Here is a 21,077-nt window from a genome sequence, read left to right on the forward strand (position 1 = left end):
AACTGATCGTAGTCTGTACCGTTCACTCCAAATCTGATATGCATGCAACCTGTTACTGCCACAGATTGAAGTTATTCTGTAGGAATTGCTGCTACTATGCTTTTATTTTCACCTTTGTAAAAAAAAAAAAGGTAAAGTCTATGAAAAGAGTAGGACAGGAGATAACTTGGACATACCATGAGTGTATTGTGTGGTTGTGTGAAAACTGCTGGAGCGAGCAGGCTAGAACTGCACAGCTTCACATGCATCAAACATGCATCACAACAGTGATCTTTGTCCTTGCACTTGCTGCAGCCAAGTACAATCTATTTCCCACTGATGTAAAACATTTCTATAGTTTAGTTCTAGAAGCAATGATTTATTTGCTTGCTCAGTTTCTCATCGTAATGACTATAATTGTAGAGATCCCTGACATTGGACCCACTTATTTTTCATGTTTTGATTTATTTGAAATTCTGTGTTCTATGCCAAAGATGCTGGGTTTAGTAGTTGTCAACATGTGGGCAATAAATGGTCCGTAATTAGTGGTGGCAGTGACTCTAGAGCAGTGACACCTACTGCTTTCACAAAACATACAAATACTGACTTGTGGAAATGGAAAGAGAAAAATAAAACGTATTCATGATTGGTTCTGTTCAGTTTTGCTTCTGTCTGCATTTTGTTTCTTTGAATTAATCACTTTTAATGCAACCAGATTAAATCAATCCAGATAAACTACCTTGTAAAATAATTTAAAACAACAAATCTTCTTTCAGCTGCCAGTCTCTGTTTGTTCTTTAAGGTCATATGTTTATTCAGTTTCTTCACTCTGGAAGCCCCTTAAAACGTATTAATTACCCTTATATTTCTTTACAATATCAGCTTTTATTTTCAATCGTTGACTCTTTTAATGGAAATGTTTTTTTTTATTCATGGGAAGCCCCACATTCACTGTGATTGCTTCCCACCGCTAAAAACCAGAGAGCAGATCAGTCACATAGATTAACATGTCTCTTTTCACCTCACTATGGATCCATACGAACAACATTTATATTAACTAACTTAGCTGCCTCCTCTCGTATCAGTAACACAGTGCAAACATTCACAAATCGCCTCCTGAGCTTTATTTGAGCTACAGTATATTCAAACTGGTCTGTATGGGGATAAAATATCATGTCATATTCCAAAACTGTAAAAAAAACATTTAAGATTCAGGATTTGCACTTTCAAAACTCAAAGTTCAATGTTTCAGAACTTATGTGAGCCGGTTTTATCTTTAACCTAACAGTAATTACTGAAAACCGAATGTAAAAAGAAATGATGTGCTTAATAACTGCCTAATTGTAAGAATTCATTTTTCAGTAGACGTTCTCTTAAATTTTCTCAAAACTTCTGCTTTGAGATTTCTTGAAACTTGACATAAAGGCAGTGGCACTCACCATGAGAGTCAGTTGCCACCTCTTAAGAACTTTATAAAATTATTATATAATGAAGCCTATTTTACTGTCTACAGTAAAATCTTCTTGACATGCAGACAGTGGGGGTCACCATGACCAAGAGTGAGTTGAAAATTCTCTGTCACCTCTTAAGGATGAGCAGAAGTAATGAGCACCAAAATGAAAAAAGTCGTTGAATTTCACTTAAATTTTCACAAAATTCCTAGGGTTACTTAAAAAATGGACATACAGACATTAGAGTGAGTGGAAATTTCTTAGTGACCTCTTGAGAATTATTTTCAAAAATATTTAATAGGAGCAGGTTTGGAATAGCATAATGACAAAGTTTTCAACTTTCCCTTTAAGTTTGTCAAACTTTCTACAGTAAGAACCTTGACATGCAGGCAGTGGGGGTCACAATGAACAAGAGTGAGGTGAAAGGTGAACATTTTTTGTATATTTAATATGAGCAAGTTATGAAAAAGTAAAATTCCCTACAAATTTGATAAGACTGAGTAATGAATGCCATAATGAAAATGTAGGTATATATATAAATGTGTGTGTGTGTTGTGATGGAATCCCTCAGAACAGTTGTTAGTACCAGGTCTGTTCAGGGTCTTTTTCTGGTTCAAGCAACTCCACAGCAGCAACAAGGCTCCTTCACTAATTCTCCTTCTGAATGAGGTTTCAGCTTCTTTATTTTGAGCTCACTCTGCACTAAACCTAACATCGTCTCTGTCAGAATGTGTCTTGTGAAATCTGCTCCAGATAAACTCCACTGAAGAGTGTTAACTTTAGTGCATTTAAGTTTCTAGCCCTTAAATCTCTTCACTGAAACTAAGCAAAATCAATGTGAATGGAACACAAACATCTTGGAAAGAGGATGAATGCTGGTTGATGTGAAGCAGGGGACTAGTCAGGTTACGGGGCAGTCAGGAGAAACGTAACTGGGCATTATTAGTCTAATACGATGGGATGTGTGAGTCCTGCATATATGTTAGAGTGACCAGGGGACTTATAGATGGATACAATTATATAAATTACATTAGTAAAATTATTTTCCTTTTAAAATATTTGATTAGGACTTTGGGGACAGATATACATGTTTAAATCCCCTTGGAAAAGAGAGCTTGTTCTCACAGGCCTATCCCTGTATGAATACAAGTTTGAGTAAATGAATAAAATATGACGTCCCTGCATGAAAGCATTGTGGTCACATGAAGTATGCTTTAAGACACACTATCTCAACAGGACACCCCATTGTTCTGACTTCTCTATAACATGGATATGAACAAGCTCAACACCAAACAATAAATCTTTTCAAGACTCTAATGACGACCTGCTTCCTGTCTGCAGTGTCTTAATTATGTAAGTCAGTGCCATAAACAAAACAAATAACATGATCCATGAATGATATTTAGCCCATGGGGGTGTTTTGCTGAATAACTACTCTATTATAAGAACATTTTGAAGTCCAATTTTACCATGTGTATTAATTCTAAAACATTTACGATGATAAATTAGGATGAAGGACAGTGGTCTAATATTACTGCATAATGAGAATGTTGTGAACTCGGGTAATTAGCCCCACCACACCTCATTGGTTTTTAGCTGTTCACTAGCACTGAAAGAAATGAACATTACCACACCAGGCAGCAATATCTAATGTCTAGACTTTAATATTGGAAAACTGAATTTATTCCAAGTAGACTCTGAGGTCATTTAAAGTATCACATCTCCTCTAACAATGTAGAATGTGTTGCATAAAGCCTTAACTATGTTCCAGTGCACTTGATTGCTTTAGACAAGCACCTTAGTCTGAGAAATTATCCAAGAATCAGTGTTAAGGGAAGATTCAGTCCCTGCATGAGATAATTGTTCCTTCAGGCTTTAGCGGTACAGATGGAAAACAACAAATACCTCCCCGAGGACGTCTGAGAGGCTGCTTTCTTTTCTGTCTTCAAAACAGCCAGCAGAGATGTGTTTGTCCATATGGCCTCATCACAACCTCAGCACAGAAAATACAGGATTTATGAAATCAGGTAATGGATATGGAGTATGTATCACTTTAGCTGTTTCACTCATGGTCCATTTATATCGTCAGCATGAGACTTTGGCTGTAGAATCTTTATTGTATTCGTTCTCGCTCACATGAGTGAGTTAGAATGAGTGGCTGAATGAGTGGCTGCTAAATATTTTGACAGTCGCTATGGCAACAGATGCTCAATATTGTTGGTGGGGTGTTTATTGCCCTAAGCAGAGCATCTAATTCATGTCAGATCTGCACCTCACAATGTCAGTCACTTCTGCTGAAGCAGAAAAATAAGAATTCCAACTGGCAGCCCCGAAGAAATATTTATGGAGCTGAAAACAGGAAATCAATCCTGTATAGATTCTATATAGCTTGTTGCAGCAAAGTTGGATGCAGAATAGACGATGCACTGTACTGTATATGTGAGGAACTATTTCACACACTTGTGAAATATTTGCTTTGTCTGAGCAGTTTTATTTTTTATGTCGACCTGGTAAGTTCAAGCTCAGAATGCGTTTGGGTCACATAGTCACATTGCTTGAAGTAGGACACAGTCACACATAAGCAAATATCATGGGTGTAATTTCGACAAAGTTAAACCCCACATGAAGCCACCTTCCCCACAGGAAGTGAACGTTTCATTAACCTCCTCGCTTGCACAAATTGGAGCTGAATGGGAGGCAAAGGTTTGTCACTGCTACATTCATGTAAGTGTGGCCGTGGCCTCAGACTGAAGCCAGACTCAACAAAAACAACACAACACACAATATGCCAGTTCTTTAGCCTTCTTTGAAAATGTAGCCTCGTTGGGACTGTGGCAACTTTCATGCCGTTTGCATTTTTCAGAGAGATATATTAGGTCACACAAAACAGCAAACAGGGGAAGCAGTAAAATACATTATTTACACCACATCCATTTTGTCACCTCTGTTTCATATACCAAGAGCAGGAGAAGCCCCAGATGGAAGCTTGTCCCCACCACTTGCTGCTGAATCTGTAAATCCGGTCGGTTCATACCAAGCTCCTGTATCCTCTCTTTTTCTTGTTGGGGTGTTTTTGTAAAGACATCACTGGATTTACCGCAGTTCCCCTGAAGCCAGTAAGCTCGCAGTGGATGTAACTCAGTGACGTTGGACGCAGCTGAGACGGCGTCAAGGGTCGACCTATCACATTGGATAATAACAAATGTTAATCAATACCTATTGGCTGTATAAAAAAAAAAAAGTGGGAGTGTCCGGGGCGCAGAGAGCTGTGTCCCGTGGAAAATCTGCAACAGCCAATTAAAGAGCAGCCTCAGGTCCCGTCGCTGCCAAAACTTTCAGGACCCACATTGACATCCATTTTGTCGGCGCTCCACACCAGGAAGTTGTATTCAGACAGAAATTAACCAGGTACAATTTGAAAACAACTTATATTGAATGCTCACAGGCGCTTACGGTCAACCAGGTGCATTGTACAAGTAAAATATTATTATATGATTAAACTATGTTTAGCATTTTTAAACAGGATTTTTTGTCTCAGGATGTTGGAGGGGGGGAGGGGTCCCCAATGCCCTGTATTAACAAGCCGCCACTGGTTACAAGGACTAAACAGGCAAACGTCAGAAAATACAAAAACAAGCAAAAGGTCAAAAGAGACAATCAGGCAGGGAAGTGGTGTATGAGCAGTTGTATATATATATATATATACTGGGTGAGTGATTGGTGATGAGCTGTAGGTGAGATGAGTGCAGTGGCTGGAAACTGAACAATGGGAGAAGGTGAAGCTGAAGTCCATGAACAGAGCGATTGAAAAACTAAATAAAACAAGAAGTGAGAGTTCAGTCATTACATCCACGATAAGGTTTTGTGAAACTGACTTTCCTCTGTGGTTGTGCTGATCGTCCACATGCAAACTGCATTTCAAGTCACTAAAACAGATATTTTTACAAATGGGCAGATTTAAAAAAACTTAAAATTAGAAATGGCGGCTACATCATGGTTTCGCTACGTTAGTTTGGTACTGCTAGGTCTAATTAAAAGTTAGCAGCTAACTTTAGCACATTCACAAACACCTGCCTCTACCAATATTTCTTGGACGTCAGTGCCCTTCTGTTGTTTGATTGTTAGATTTATCGCCACCTACTGGCCCAGCATTGTTGTTTGAGGATTAAAAGTTGATTTTTTTTTCTCGTCTGGATGGAGATATTTTGTAAAAGGAAAGTTGTGTGGACAGAGACTTTTTATAAACATAAGGGAAATTATCCATTAAAAAATGTATCTGCAGTAATAGGGACAGGCCGTTAATATAAACAATTAATTTCCAAACATTTGAACGACACTTTAAAAAGTTACATGCAGGAGTTCTGGTTCTTCTTTCCCTGACCATAGACAATTATTCTTTCCACTGAAATGCTGCCCTCATTTGAACATCTGTCCCACCAGGTCCAGGGAACTGTCAGTGGAAAAAGCCAGGTCCTTCATGGTGACCAGGAGGGAAAAATGACGTCCTCCTACTGGCCTGGCCGGCCTCTTGAAAGCTGATCTAAGCTCTCATCAGTCAGGGTTGGGCTGGGTTTGAACACAACAGCATGTCGGTAAAAACCAATTGCAACATCTGGGATGGTAAAGTTGCCCTTTTTGACTTGAGCTGGAACTTATTGAGGGACATGGTGTCTAACAATAGAGCTCTAGACTTAAGACTACATTTAGAGGGTTTCCACTGGACCAGATCCAGTGTTTACCACCTGGTGCTTGGTTAAGTCCAGCACCAGCATACCTGTGTACACCTTTTGCTGTAGATTCCTTGGTGCCAGGAATTTGAAGAAAGAATGTCTTGATGCGATTTGGACATGTGATACGAATCTTGTGTTTGTGTTTGATGATGTCACCGAATATGTTTACTTTCCTGGATTGTACTTGAAATGTCTGCTAAACTACATATTCTGAAGTTACATCAATAAAAGTTTTTGGTTTGGTTAACTAGAGACACTAGATGTGAATACGAGTGTAAATGGTTGTTTGTATCTGTACGTAGGCCCTGCAGTGTCATGGTAATTCGTTCCAAAGTCCACTGAGGTTGGCTCGAGCCCCTCCATGACCCTTAAAGCGATAAGCTCTATAGATAATAGATGGACGGAGTCTCATCTTCTTTTTCTACTGATCTCTGATATTAGGTTACTAACCCTAACCCCTATATATTATTAAAACAGACACTTAAACACGTCAGAAAACATTTTCTGTTAACACTAAAAACAATTCCTTCTCAGTATTTTTTATTGAAAATAATAATAACGTGTGATCGTGGACAGATGTGCTCTTGAAAACAATCACCACACCACAGCAATAATCCACATGCAGTATCCTTCAGACAAAGCATAGGAAATGAACATTTGCTAAAAATAAACCATAAGCCACAACAAAGTCATTGAAATTCCACGGTGAAGTACAACTGACAGGAATATGAGAGTTTTTCTCGAGTTCTCGAGATTGCGAGGCCCAGCGGACACATTGCTCTTCCTCACTTCAGAGACAGAGCCTCTCCATTACTGTACACACACATTAACATATCATGCTATTTATAGACGTCTGCCTCTTCCTTTGCCAAAAGGCAGGATTACAGAGTCATCATATTCAGAGGAATTACAGGTAACATTTTGCCTGTCAGTGCCTGCATTGCAGTGGTGAAAGCTGTGGTGGGGGACTCTTGTAAAAACATAGCTGCTGGAAGCTGCACATTATTGCACACACAGATCAGATAAGGTGTAACTTCATAGATCCTTGCCGAAACATCGGCTGTGTTTCTGACGTAAAAGTAAAAGAATTCCGTTTTTTGTTCCCTTGCAAGATCCTTGCTGCACATTTTGACACAAGGTACAACTTTATTGATCCAACTGGGGAGAAGTGCTTGTTACAGCAGCCCACAAAAGAGCATTGGTCGGAAATATCTGGGAAAAAAGAACCGAATGGGAAACAAAGTGATAGAAGCTCAATGATTGCTTTGCTTTTTAATGCAGATGCGAGTCCATATGTAAATGTGTTCTGTAATACAAATAGAACAATGCATTCATGTCACAGTCAAAATTCTACACTGTATGATAATTAAACACATTGTTACTTAAGTAAGCTTTGCCATGCTTGCTCTCCACTATTCCCTTCATGGCTGCATCTGTGTTGTGTGAAAGAACAGCACAAGGAGCCTAAAGAGCATGATTTGGGACACAAGAAAATAAATGCATAATATGAAATTATGGCCATTTGATACATATTTCACAGACCTATCTTTAATGAGTGGTGGGAACTACATACATTTTTCCAAAGACTGTCTCAAGTGTATATTTGTGGTAACTTTTAAAATTACCTCCACCCGAGCCAACAATAATGATAGAATAAAATAAAATAAATCACTGGATATAGAATGGAAAGCAACTTAATCACAGATACAGAATTTTGTTGAATAAAGAACATATTACTTCAATCTGGAATGGCGGTTTCAAAGGAGGCTGTTTCAAGCATGCAGTATCTAAACCACTTCTCACCAGGGGAAAACAGGCCAAACACTTGGGGTGGGCAATACTGCAATTTACTACACCCTGACAAAACACCCTTAAAAACATGCTACACCCTTTAGTTTGCTCCTCTGTGGAGTAGTACTGCAGCAGGATAATGACCCCAAACACATCATCGAGCTTTCCAACCAATAAATCAAGACCAACGAGTCCTGACTGCTGTGGACTTTCCTCCGCTGTCACCTGATTTAAACCCCACTGAACATTTATGGGGACGCCCTGAGAAAGAAGGTTCAAAGCATTCTGAGACATCACACAAAGCTGTTTGGGACATTATCAAAACATGTTGGTGTAACATATGATTAAATAAAGTCACACATTATACATGCAATTTTTTTATGCACAAGTTTAACTTTATTTAAATCTCTTTAAAGTGATTTGATTCATTCACATAAAATCCACATGATAGTAAACACTTCATTAAATGACCATCTACATTGAACTTGTGTAATAAATGTACATGAAAATGTAATTGAAGTCAGCATTTTGGGCAACATATTATTTTGAGAGGGCATGAAGCGAATCATAGGAGGACACTGGCTGCAGCTGAAATCTGATTGGCCTTTGAAATGCCCCTGTGCTGTCAATAGTTTTTCTTTTTAATTAACTAGTCAGTCAATAACAATACTGACAATAAATGTGACAATATGTTAAATTTTGCATTTTATTTTCTAACCTTGTTTTTAAAAGTCTGCAATGTGCTTAACTAAAGGAACAATTTTCAAAATATATTCAATGTGTGGCTCCATTTAAGAAAAGACTTAAACGTGCACCTTAGAGAATGAGGAATTGAGCATGGATGTTGGACATATAATTGGCCCGACGTGTACATTTTGTCATCTTTATGGCCGCTGATTTAGAGAAATACTGGATCCACCACTGTATGTATTTTTAATTAAGTGCTCTGCTTAAAAGTCGTGTTCTGTAAAGTTAGGCAGACTTTTTTTATAAGTGAATAAGTGAATCTGAGACTTTGTGTAACGTTTCATTGTATATAATCATATCAGTGCATTCAAAAAGGAGAAGAGAGAATTAACCACTGCTGTAAGGGGGCTGTGAGGATATTAAAACCTGGAGCATCTACCATTCATTTTGTCTGTTGTTTGTCAGTAAAGCAGAGTGAAAGTGAAAGTAGAGGATTTACAACAGCAGCGTAACTGGCAGGAGCTCGCGAGAACGACCGGACCCTCGTACGCACTCTACGTAGCGGCGGAGCAGGGAGATATAAGGACACAGACACAGTGTCCAGAAAAGAGGCTGTCTCTCTCCCTGCTGCTGTCAAAGCCCAGCTGAGCCTGAGAGGACAGACACTGACTGTCTCCGCTGCCTCTTTACTCCAGCAGCTGCTCGGTGACTGGCACACACACACACACGCGCACACACACACGCACACACACAGGAGCAGGTGAGTGTCAGCCTCTGTTCCCTCTAACTGAGTCAGGACGTCTCATACAGCAGCTCTGGTTATGTTGATGTTTCCTTGGACGGTAAATCGCTCTCGGGTTAAATCACTGCACACGGCTCACGCACGTTTACCGTCTGTGCTGCTGTTGCGTCGTTGGAAATGTACACAACGTACTGCGCATGCGCGAGACATGAGGCTTTTGACTCCTCAGCGTGGTGCTCTAAATCTGCCTGTCGGGAACGATCCGTGCTCTCTCTCCCTCTTAAAGCTCCAGAGCTGCTTCAGAATGATTCCTTGTCATTAGTGAGTCCTCCTCAAACAGTTCTACTATCTACCGACACTTTGTATTGTCTGTGTGCTGGATATTCTGTGCAGAGATTTTTTATAAACAGTCTATGATGCAGAGGGAAGTTAGAAAACTTTGGGTTCATCCTACCTGGTTTATCTGAAGATAATATAAGTCAATATTTTTCATGAAATGGAACTGAATTTTGCTTTATTACTGTTCATATGTATTTTTTCATTTGAATTATTCCCTGAGCTTGTGTCATTGCATGTCGGCTATTTCAGAGTTCTGTACAAAGTTCAAAGTTCACTACTTTTTAAATATAAACTCTGTAGTTTCTCCTGATATGAAGCATTGCACCCACAAAATGAGTGGTGTGCTTTAACTTTGTAGTCAGATTGAAGAAGTGATTCTGTGAATGTTGTTGCCATGACAGTGTTCTGTATCAGTCAGACATGGTGAAATATAAATAATCAGATTATCAAAATTAACTCCCAGGACAAATTTGGCTTGTGGGTCGCCAATTGCTGACCGCTGCTGTAGTTGATCGGAGGCCGTAGAGGAATATGTGTTCCACACATATCCGCAGCCTGAAGGCGCACTCCTTTTAATTAAACTTTTATTATATTGATCGTATCACATGTCCAAATCGCATCAAAGTCAACACTGCAACAGAGTCTACACTACACACTGTTAATGGCACTAGGCCACTTACAATACACAAATGTGAAATGGATAGGATGAGCTGTTTGCAAGACATTCATTCCACATTCAGACAGATGGAAAGACGTGTAGATTTAGTAGGTAGATATATATTTTTTATCGCAATTCTGGCATGTGCAGTAAAATGGACACTGTAATATCTACATACCAAACTGCTAAATTACAGCATTTTGAAATGATCCATCATATTCCATTAGAATCAGTGATATTCATTGTGTTACTGTCAACATTTAAATCTGTAAATATGTGTGTGAATTTAACTGTAAACTTGTTTTTTCTCTCTTTTTTCACTAGATGAATGCAGCAATGCCCGAGAAACATGTCTCACAAAGAAGATAGTGAAGGGAAAAGGTGGTGAGCAGCACAAACAAACAGCATGTGCCAGTGGTGCTTATTAAGCCAGTGGGGAAATCACTTCATGTAAATGTAATGTAGCACTAATGTACTGAAAGCCTTTTCTGACAATCTCCTTTCAGCTCTCACCCCACTGGGTTGTACGCCAGCATCCCCCGAACATGTCTGCCCATTGTGTACCACCCAGACTACAACATCACTTTCATGGGCCTTGAAAAGCTCCATCCATTTGATTCAGGGAAGTGGGGAAAAGTCATCCGCTTCTTGAAAGGTAAGAGAGAGGCAGATGGGGACATGTCCCCAAGCTGGTACTGTAAATGTGAAATCACTCATAGTGGATCAGAAAGGCAAAAAGAGGTGGAGAAGAGAGTTTGGGGGGGGGGGGGGGGGGGTGTAGTGTAGTGGAGAAGAAGCACACCAGAACACAGACGATTAAAGAACACTCCCTGTGGGAGTCTGAGCAAGTTCAGCAGATGAAGCCCAGTGCAGGTTTCAAGGCCACGAATAGTCGCTGCCAAACTGGCACGACTTCATATGAAGTTGTTGTCAATCTGCACCATGGATCATCTTAGCTATAGAAAGTGCTACACACAGCTTAATGAATTCACAAAACCTTCTGAAGAGTGCAAATACAAAGCTTCTGCTTACAGAGGAAAACCTTGGATTTAATAAAAACACCTTGGTAATAATGTATAGAAAAAGTAGATGATGTTGCATTTCTTAGAAAGTAATACCATGGCATTTATTTTGTAATAGATTTTACTCTTTTCTCAGGGTTACATTCAAAGTCAGAGGCGTAACTTTTTAAAACACAAGTCCTTAAACTGGTCTTCAGATGCCTGGACTGTGAAAAACTTTCTATCACCTTTGATAACCACCTCAGCTCAGTTTGGCAATGCATGATAAATGAAAGGTTGGTAATTTGTTTCTGAAACTTGTTGTTATCTTATTTGTTGAAATTCTCTTAACGTTCCGATAGCCATCTCTAAATAAAGTCGAAGAAATACAACCAGTCATTTCATTCCACCTAAATGAAATGACTCGCGTACCTATCTGTCACTAAAAGACCTGTCTGCCTGTGTGCACCTTGCCCGTGCTCTCACTTCACATGACTGATACTTCAGCCGGAGTCGTACACATCTTAAGCAGAGATAGGCAGAAATTAGTAAGCAAGTCACAGAAAAGTGAGTCGTCTTCTAGCAGTTGTCAGGCTGTGCACATTGATGTGGCCGTAGCTGTGACGAGAGGGCTGATGGGAGGGGGTGGGATGTTTAAGTTGTATTTTTTAAGTGCAGCCTGCTCTTGATAGCTTTTCCAGGGCTACCAACCCTACAGCCTTGATTTTTTCATTTCAGCTGACTGACTTTGAATTAGTTGAACTTTATTCAGTAGAAATCTAGAGCCTGTCGTACATGCTTTCACTCCCCCTCATGTGAGCGACTATAAATCTGTTTTGTATACAGTATGTCATGGCCAACAGAGTCTACATAAACTACAGCTTGTTTGAAATGCAGCTGCCAGACTTCTTACTGGCCTTGGCTTGGTACATCTCAGATACTCTGACAACATGTACCTGGTTAGATCCTGAGCTCCTCGGTTAAGGCCTTATCAGCATCCCCCAGTCTCTGCTGAAGACCAATGTTGAACATTAATATTATTATTATTGTTATTATTGTTGCTTGTCACAGAGGAGCAGTTCCTCACTGATGGGAACATCGTGGAAGCCCTTGAAGCTACTGAGGAGGATCTGCTGGTGGTTCACACCAAATGTTACCTCAACAGATTAAAGGTAGTTGTGTTTCTCCTCAACTCTGCCAACCTTGAGTGCACCACTCATTATGACAGCATGGCATGTTCACTACAGCTCTTCATCTCCTCTCTTCTTTTTCTTCCATCTCTCTTCTGTGTATCACTTGCATCACACAGAGGCACCGAGGGGATAAGGGATCCATTAGGATTTAAGTGATGTGACTCTTATTAAACTAGAAAGTCCCTGTGTTCACATTTGATAATAATATTCATGCAATTCATCCAAAGACTTTGTTTCCTGGGATTTTCCCTGCTTCACTTTTGACTCATTCCACCTGTAAGTAATGCAGGAGGTCATGAGGATTTCTCATCAGAATGTAGTGGATTATCCCAAAGGGGAATTAGTCCTCAGTCAAGACCATCTGCTTTTAATTCATCAGCTCTAGGAGCTGATTTGGATCCATGTGAATTTAGGAAGCTGCAGTACAGCTGTTTGTGAAATAGATATACCAAGATGTAGTTGTAAATCTGTCATACCTGGAAATCATCAAAGATAGTGTTTATCTCCCTCCTGCTCCTCTACAACCAGAACCAAATCTTGCAGGGATCAGAGGTACCTCAATATTCTGCTGTGAAGTTGCATTATTCTGTACTGTCTCTTTTCATGTGAGCGTGGAGGCTCTCTCATAAACCCCCTGGCAATATTGTGTATTTCTTTAGTCAACGTCTCTACACCTTTTATAACCAAATCCCCACCTGGGTTTGCAAATGTTAAAAGTGTGTTTCTCTACCTCCAGTCAACCTGAGATTCCTTTGTGGTTGTGTTTGTCTTATATGTAATAGAGTCATTGCACAGATAGACGTATTTATGCAGTGTCTGATTGTGTTCTTGTTCACTACAGTGGTCGCTGGTGGTGGCAACGATCACAGAAATCCCACCTCTTATGTGTCTGCCAAATTTTCTGGTGCAGCGGAGGGTGTTGAGGCCTTTGCGGACACAGACAGGAGGGACAATAATGGTAAGTGTCCGAGGGCTTCATCCCCTTCATGTGCCTCATTTGTCAGAGGAAGAAACCAAGATTATGTGCATCACAGATCACACATGCAGCACCCAACAAGCCTATAATATCACTATTCTAATGGAACAGAAATATTTGTATTATCTTATAGCATATTAAAAGTCATAGTTATAATGTGAACAAATTTATTCAATTTCACTTTGTACTCTTGGTATCAGGCTGTAGTATTGAAAACATGCAGTTATGGTCTAATTTCAACCCCCTGGATCTGAACTGTGTGGAGCAGCACCACTGCAGATCTGCCTCAGTGCAGAGCATAGATCACCAAGTTGGCAGTGAAGAGTTGAGATGAATAGATTTGCTGGGCGGTTGCCCACCGTGTAGTGCCTTATCTCTCATGAACGACAGACAGATGTAGTTCATCATGTTGCTTTTATATAGCGATAACATTTTATTATAAATATGTCACAAGAGACATTCGTGTTGTTTATTTAACCTTCAAGCTTTGAATTTGATGATGTGACATTAAATTGTTACATCAAATTTTTTTTAAATGTATGTTTGATGCAAATGCATCTGCAATGGAAAGAATGGGACAGCACCCGATGAGCTGAAATGACTTCCATCGAAATGTTGTTTCATTTTGAAAAATGCAACTTATTACTTTGGTTGGAGCCTCTCAAAAACATAAAGTGGTAAGTGAAATAGCAGGAGCAGAAACATCTCTGAGTCCTGTTGAGTCTGGACAATATGTCATCATAAACCAAACCAGTAGGGTAATAAATGACAAACAGATGGTGTGTGGAGGTTTTCTGCATCCATTCATGGATAATTGTGGTAGTAAAAAAAAGCTTGTGCTTTCTCGTTTCAACAGTGATTGATATTTAAAAAACCGAATCAGGCATTCTTGCAGTTTTCTAAATCCAAGGAAAACAGTGTGAATGCACATTTCTGCCTTTGTTCATAGACACAGTTGTGAATTCAAACAGATGTGTAGACTTTACAAGTTAACAGTTGTATTACCATTTACAAATCTGAGCTGTCCTAGGAAAAGGTGGATTATAAGCTTACAGAGTCATAGGGTGGTCCTGCCCACAGCCCTACAATGAAGTAATGGCACAAAGTACTAAGGAAGACACAAAATGTACAATTTTGACTATGGCGTGTTACCACAGTCTAGGCAATTAATGGCAAACACTGTTGTCCTATTGGTCTGTTTAATTCTCTTTGTAAGCAACACAGTGGTTAAATGGGAGAACCTAAGTTGACCATAGGTGCAAATGTGAGAGTGAATGGTTGTTTGTCCCTGTATGTTTGTCCTGTGGTGGACTCGTGACCTGTCCAGAGTGTATCCCACCTCTTGCCCAATGATGATACAAATTATAATGTTTGGATGGAAGGAAGTCCTCTTTGTGCAGCTCACTTTGTTTGCTATGGAGCATGTGGAGACACTGGGATCCATCTCTGTTTGCCTTTTTATGAAAAAAAGGACGACTAAGCAATAAAAAACAAATGTGACATGTGCACAAAGTCAGTGTTATGTAAATGAGGCACATTGCATGGTTTTCATAACATATACTTGACATCATTCAAGTTATATCACCTAGCATCAGGTGTTTTCACTAAAAGAGGTGCGTTATGGGACTGATGGTTGATGGAGGTGTGCAGATGAAATTAGAGGTAAAATATGGACGTGCTTGTTTACCCCAGACAAAGCAGAGTGTTGAGCCATGGCCAGGGTGTGTGCATACATGCTAATAAGTCTTATAACTCATCTATCAGAGAGCCCTATTGCCATTTATACACAATCTACCCAGCTCATATCTCCTCCTCTCAGGCAGCCTCCACAAATACATCGTAGACAAGCCCGCTTTTTCATGCCACCGACAAATCTTGACCTGCCTTTGAAAAGAACATCTGCCAGTGTGCATGCAACACCAGTCCTCGATTAAAACATTCAGTATGGAACCCTCCGTTGGAGGTATCGGACATGTCGCAGGTATTAATGATCTATCTGATCTTGTCCATCAATACTTGAGAACAGGGTAGTGGTTTGAAGGTTTTCTAACCATATTCTCAACAATGCCCCTTATTTGTGACGTGTATTAGATAAGTCATTAATGGTTTGTTAAGAGGATCAGCCAGTGGAGCGAGCAGCCATAAATAACTGCTTTTTCATGCGTAGCCATGCACACATGATTAATCCATGATTAAATGGATCAACGTGTGTGTGTGTGTGTGTGTGTGTGTGTGTGTGTGTGTGTGTGTGTGTGTGTGTGTGTGTGTGTGTGTGTGTGTGTGTGTGTGTGTGTGTCAACTCCAGCCTCCATTCAGGCTTCCTGGTAAGGTCTTATTACTATCAGGGGGCTTTTATTTTTTAAATCCAGCCTCAATTCAGGCTTACTGGTAAGGTCTTATTACTACCTGGGGGCTTTTATTTTGAAAATCCATCCTCATTCCTATTTCCCATTAAGCTCCTGTTAATATATCAGGGCTTTTATTTGTGTGTGTGTGTGTGTGTGTGTGTGTGTGTGTGTGTGTGTGTGTGTTCTGCCCAACAGTTTAACCAATGAAATTGGATTGAAATGGAAGTACGTTTTCTGGTTTGGCAGACACTTTTATCCAAAGCATTTTAAAACGGAGGGACAACATTTAATCTTTAGTACAGTAGTAAACCTTGAAACATTAAGGTTCAATAAAACAAATATTAGGAGATCAGGTAAAAAGTGAACAGAATGTGCTAGCTAGGCATGTCAGGATTTTAGTAGAGGAGGTATTGGGGGGAAGACAAAGAGGCGATTTTGATGTTAATACTGTGATGGAGATATTGATTAACCAGGATGACTATGTGTTAATTTTTTGAAATATTTCTGTTTAATTTGATGTTCCTTCATCCATGTGGATTTGTGTGAGACATAACCATGAGGTCATCTGGGGTGTATGATGTGTGTAGGTTGATGTTGTCTGCATGGCAGTAATACCAGAAGCCTTGAAAGTTGATCACGAGACCCAAGAAGGTAGTGTATATTGCAAAGTGGGGCTCCAGCCCTGAGCCTTGTTGACAGGTCTTCACAGAAGAAGTTGTTGCTCTCGAAAGAAATATCCTGGCCAAAGAGCACCTTGGTGCTTCATGATGCTATTGGGAAAATGTGTCGATACATTTTCTATTGTTGAATATTATGGTTAGCATAATATGTGTGTAGTGTAAAAAAGTACTATTTACCAACATTATGGTGTAGGTGAAGGGAACAGTGCACTGACTAATAATAATAATAATAATAATGATAAATGTATTTATACAGCACCTTTCAATAAAATCAAAAACATGAAATAAGAGATCAATAAGAACATGTTAGCAATAAAACAAAGACTTAGGAAAAAATTAAAATGTAAGAATAAAAATAAAACAGATAAAATTAATTAAAAGCAAGATTGTAGAAATAGGTCTTGAGTTGTTTCTTAAAACTATCAACAGAAGGCGCTTGTCTGATGTGTGGTGCAGGGAGTTTGTTCCAAACCTTTGGTGCATAGCAAGAGAAAGCTGCTTCCCCAAACTTTTTATAGTTTGTTTTGGGGATATTGAGAAAGCCTGCGGTAGACGACCTTAGGGAACGGTTCGGAACATATTCCGATAAACAGTCAGAGATGTTTGAGGGTGCTGTACCATTAAGAGACTTAAAAATAACTAAAATAATTTTTATACCAATCCTCAGTGATACTGGAAGCCAGTGTAAAGACGCTAAAACCGGATTAATGTGATCTCTTTTCCTTTTTCTCGTTAAAACCTTGGCTGCTGAATTTTGTACAAGTTGTAGTCGATCAATGGATTTTTTTCGGTAATCCTGAATATAGTGCATTACAGTAGCCCAGGCGAGGAAGTACAAAAAACATGAGTCAACTTTTTGGCATCTTCCAGAGTGAGGTACAGTCTTACTCTTGCAAGGTTTCTTAAATGATCAAATGCATCTTTGTGACATTTTTATTGTGTGAATTAAAATCTAGTTCTGAGTCAAGTGTAACACCCAGGTTCTTTACTTTGGATTTGTTGTGATGCGCCAGACTTCCAAGTTTACTAATAGTGTTTTGTCTCTGATCATCAGTACCAATTACAAGACTTTCGGTTTTATCTTTGTTTCTCATCCATTGTTCCACGCGGAAGAGGCAATTTATAACTTGGTTTGGAGCATCAGAGTCACTGGTGCTACGGATAGATATAATTGAGTGTCATTAGCATAACAATTATAGCTAACACCATGGTCACTAATAATTGTTCCCAGTGGTAACATTTATAGGCAAACAAGTAATGGACCAAGAATGGAACCCTGTGGAATGTCGAAAGGGTTATCATGCTTTTGTGAGACATGGTCACCAAGGATAACAAAATATGTCCTGCCAGTAAGGTATGTTTTGAACCAGTTTAGAGCTGTGCCTGTGATATCAATCCAACTTTCTAGTCTGTGTAAAAGGATCTTGTGATCTACGGTGTCAAATGCAGCAGATAAGTCGAGGAGCATCAGGATAGATGCATTTTTCTTATCTGCGCTCACTCGAAGGTCATTTATTATTCTCACCAGGGCTGTTTCGGTGCTTTTCCCCTTTCTAAAACCAGACCGAAATCGGACGTGTATATGATTCATAAGAAGGAATTCATCCAGCTGTTTAGATATGGCCTTTTCTAGAATTTTTGCTAAGGAAAAGCAGGTTGGAAATGGGTCTGTAGTTGTTTAGCATAGAAGAATCAAGATTTGTTTTTTTAAGAAGGGGCTTTACCAGAGCTGTTTTAAGTGCATCTGGAAAGATGCCTGTTTCCAGTGAGCAATTTAAAATGTCTCCAAGATCGAGAATAAAACTGTCTAAAGCCTCTTTGAAAAATCTAGTCGGGATTGCATCCAGTGAGCATGTGGAAGACTTCAGTTGTGCAATAATTTCACGAAGCGCCGCTTTATTGATTTTTCTAACAGAATTTAGAGTTGTCTGGGAAGAGGTTGAGTTATTTGACATATCTATGGTGTTTACAATACTGGCCCCGATATTTATTATCTTGTTTTCAAAAAATTCAGCAAACTCTTCACATTTTGATTGTGAGGCAGGTCATGTATATTCTGAGCGCTGTGACGGATTTAAAAGGTGATCGATTGTGGAAAATAAAAACCTAGGATTGTTTCTATTTTCATTTATTACTTTAGAGAAATATGCCTGTCTCTCCCAGCGCAAAGAATGTTTTTCTCCACATTCTTTCAGCTCTACGGCATTCCCTCTTTAGCAGAGGTATTCTGTCATTTTTTTTTTTGATTTCTCAGGTGCCACACTGTCAAGAGCTGATCTTAATTTAGAGTTAAAATGATTTACTTTTTCATGTATAGATTTAAAATCCCTCGGGCATGTCCTGGACATTTTGCTATCAGTGAAGGAAAAATATTTTTTTTTGGTTTAAAAAAATGGTCTGATACACAGCTACTGTAAGAGCTTGTTGTAGGCTGCTGCCATTGTCAATGGTTGATGGCATCGTCCATCAGCCTAATGCTAAATTCAGGTTCATATAGTTTTTCTTGCTACTGCTATGTATGTGCCCTACGTAGCTAGACGTCAGATTTATAAATTGGACAAACAGAACCTTGGTAACCACATACAGTATTTGAATTGTTTTATTGTTTTGAATGCATTGCCTTGGGACATATTTCTAATTTCATAAAGAAGTATTTTTTGATAAACATGATCACTTTATGGTCACAGAGAAAATACACTTGATTGTTGTTGCTGCATTTTTTATTTCATTAATTGAAATGCTGCATCTCAGGGCCATATATTATGCATCTCTCTATGTTGCTATTAAATGTTGAACTAAAATGTTGTTTTTTCCACAGGCGGGGAAATTGGCTGTTGACCGAGGGTGGGCCATAAATGTGGGTAAGTTTTAGAATAAAAAGAAAATCAGTCCATCTGTACTCAGCTGATAATGATTATGGGAATGTATGTGACCTGTTAGTGTCAGTGTCTCACCCTTTTTATAAAAGCCTTTAGTCTATGGTCCAGCCATGCCTGCGACACAATACATTATTATACACATACACCTTCGAGGAAATTACATTGCTGCCTGGGTTATATTTGCCTGGAAAGGTTTCCTTTCAAAAGTATGTTGCTCTTAAACATGGATGTCTGGTAGGATATTGGGGTGTACAAAACACATTATGACAGTTGTTGCCATATTTGTCTTTTGAAACAAGGTACAGAATTATATTTGGGCAAATAAGAACAATAGTAATTTATATATATTTTAGGTTATAGAGTCAGTATTGAGGAGAAACAGTAAGATTGGTGCCTACCTATAGCTCACATTCAATCTATCATTCATCCATTTAATGTCACAATTTTAGACACTGAAGCTGAAGAGGTCAAGTTATTTTTTCCTTATTTTAAAGGAGGTACCTGATATTTTAGTAAAAATAAATTACGTAAGGTGGATTGTTGTGGAGTGAAAGTAAAATAAGGATAACTAAACAAAAGTTTCAGGTGCTGCAGAGCGGAGAAGTGATTAGACCGCCATGCTGTAAACTGAGAGCTTTATATCCTGGACACAAAACACCTGTGCAACAGAAGGCTTACATTATTTGACTGATGGTTTGATGCAGTTTTATCAACCATGTTTTTTATATGACAATATCATCATAATTTACCAAGAAATGAAATAAAGCAGGTTTTATGCACCATCCAAATGACTGGTTTCAGTCCTACAAAGCAAAGTAATCTTTTTTACGTTGCAGCCTTCTTTGTTGTTGTCTTCAGGAGTGTTTTTGAGGGGGGGACTCTGGTCTCTTCTTGGAGCTCTTGGACCCTTGAGTCAGGGACAAACTGCTTTTCCTTATCATCTGCCACCCTTAGCTTGGCAATTTCATCCCCGATGTCCTGAGTGTCTTTGTCTTCCACCTTGATATAATCTGTGAATGCAAGGTTAGTTGAAATTACCTCTTTGACTTAAACCTGTATAACCTGGTATAAAGTCTGTAGAAATCCAGGTGAAGTCAATGTGAGAAGACAGCAGGGGGTCCCCCGCTGGATTCACCGCGATTCTGAGATCCTCCAATTCGTTGATAAATCTTTTCCTCTCTCAGGAGATTTCTGTAGGTTTTGAATTGGTTCCACCATTAACTATTGCACTTCCAACAACGTCCGGATTTTTGAGCAGCATTTCTGCATGAAATACAATCTCATGCTTCAGTTTTTTGAAAGAGGTCTTCTTTTTTTCAGATGAAGAATGTAGTGAAGCATATTTCCCATTAAGTTATGTTGTGTCATGGTTGCTTCTATTAGGGCTCTCTGTTGAAGTGTGTCACCCTCTCCTGGTGTGCTCCAGAGTCGTGACCACCTCCTCTAGCTGTGGGTGAAGAAATTCAGTTTCTTTGTTGTTATTCCTTCAGCTAGGTAGCAAGCTCTCAGGCCTTTTTCTGGTTTGCCTCACACCTCTGCTTCTCAGGTCTATTTTTTGTCTCCTTTGTATTTGTTGAAAAATTCAAATTTATCACATAACACTGCTGAAAATGTGATATTTCT

General features: G+C 39.2%; 1 protein-coding gene across 1 annotated transcript in view; it reads left to right on the top strand.

The window, feature by feature from the left end:
* The first annotated feature begins 9,153 nt into the window (after positions 1 to 9,153).
* The window catches only part of hdac11 (histone deacetylase 11), a 28,358-nt gene continuing 16,434 nt past the window's right edge, over positions 9,154 to 21,077 (top strand). The window contains exons 1-6 of the mRNA XM_034585402.1: positions 9,154 to 9,343; positions 10,702 to 10,761; positions 10,884 to 11,032; positions 12,450 to 12,550; positions 13,413 to 13,529; positions 19,394 to 19,436. Coding sequence (XP_034441293.1) covers positions 10,706 to 10,761; positions 10,884 to 11,032; positions 12,450 to 12,550; positions 13,413 to 13,529; positions 19,394 to 19,436 — 466 coding nt within the window. The 5' untranslated portion in view covers positions 9,154 to 9,343; positions 10,702 to 10,705. The remainder of the gene's footprint in view (positions 9,344 to 10,701; positions 10,762 to 10,883; positions 11,033 to 12,449; positions 12,551 to 13,412; positions 13,530 to 19,393; positions 19,437 to 21,077) is intronic.

This window comes from Hippoglossus hippoglossus, chromosome 5, assembly GCF_009819705.1.
Source record: "Hippoglossus hippoglossus isolate fHipHip1 chromosome 5, fHipHip1.pri, whole genome shotgun sequence".
NCBI classification, from domain to species: Eukaryota; Metazoa; Chordata; class Actinopteri; order Pleuronectiformes; family Pleuronectidae; genus Hippoglossus; species Hippoglossus hippoglossus.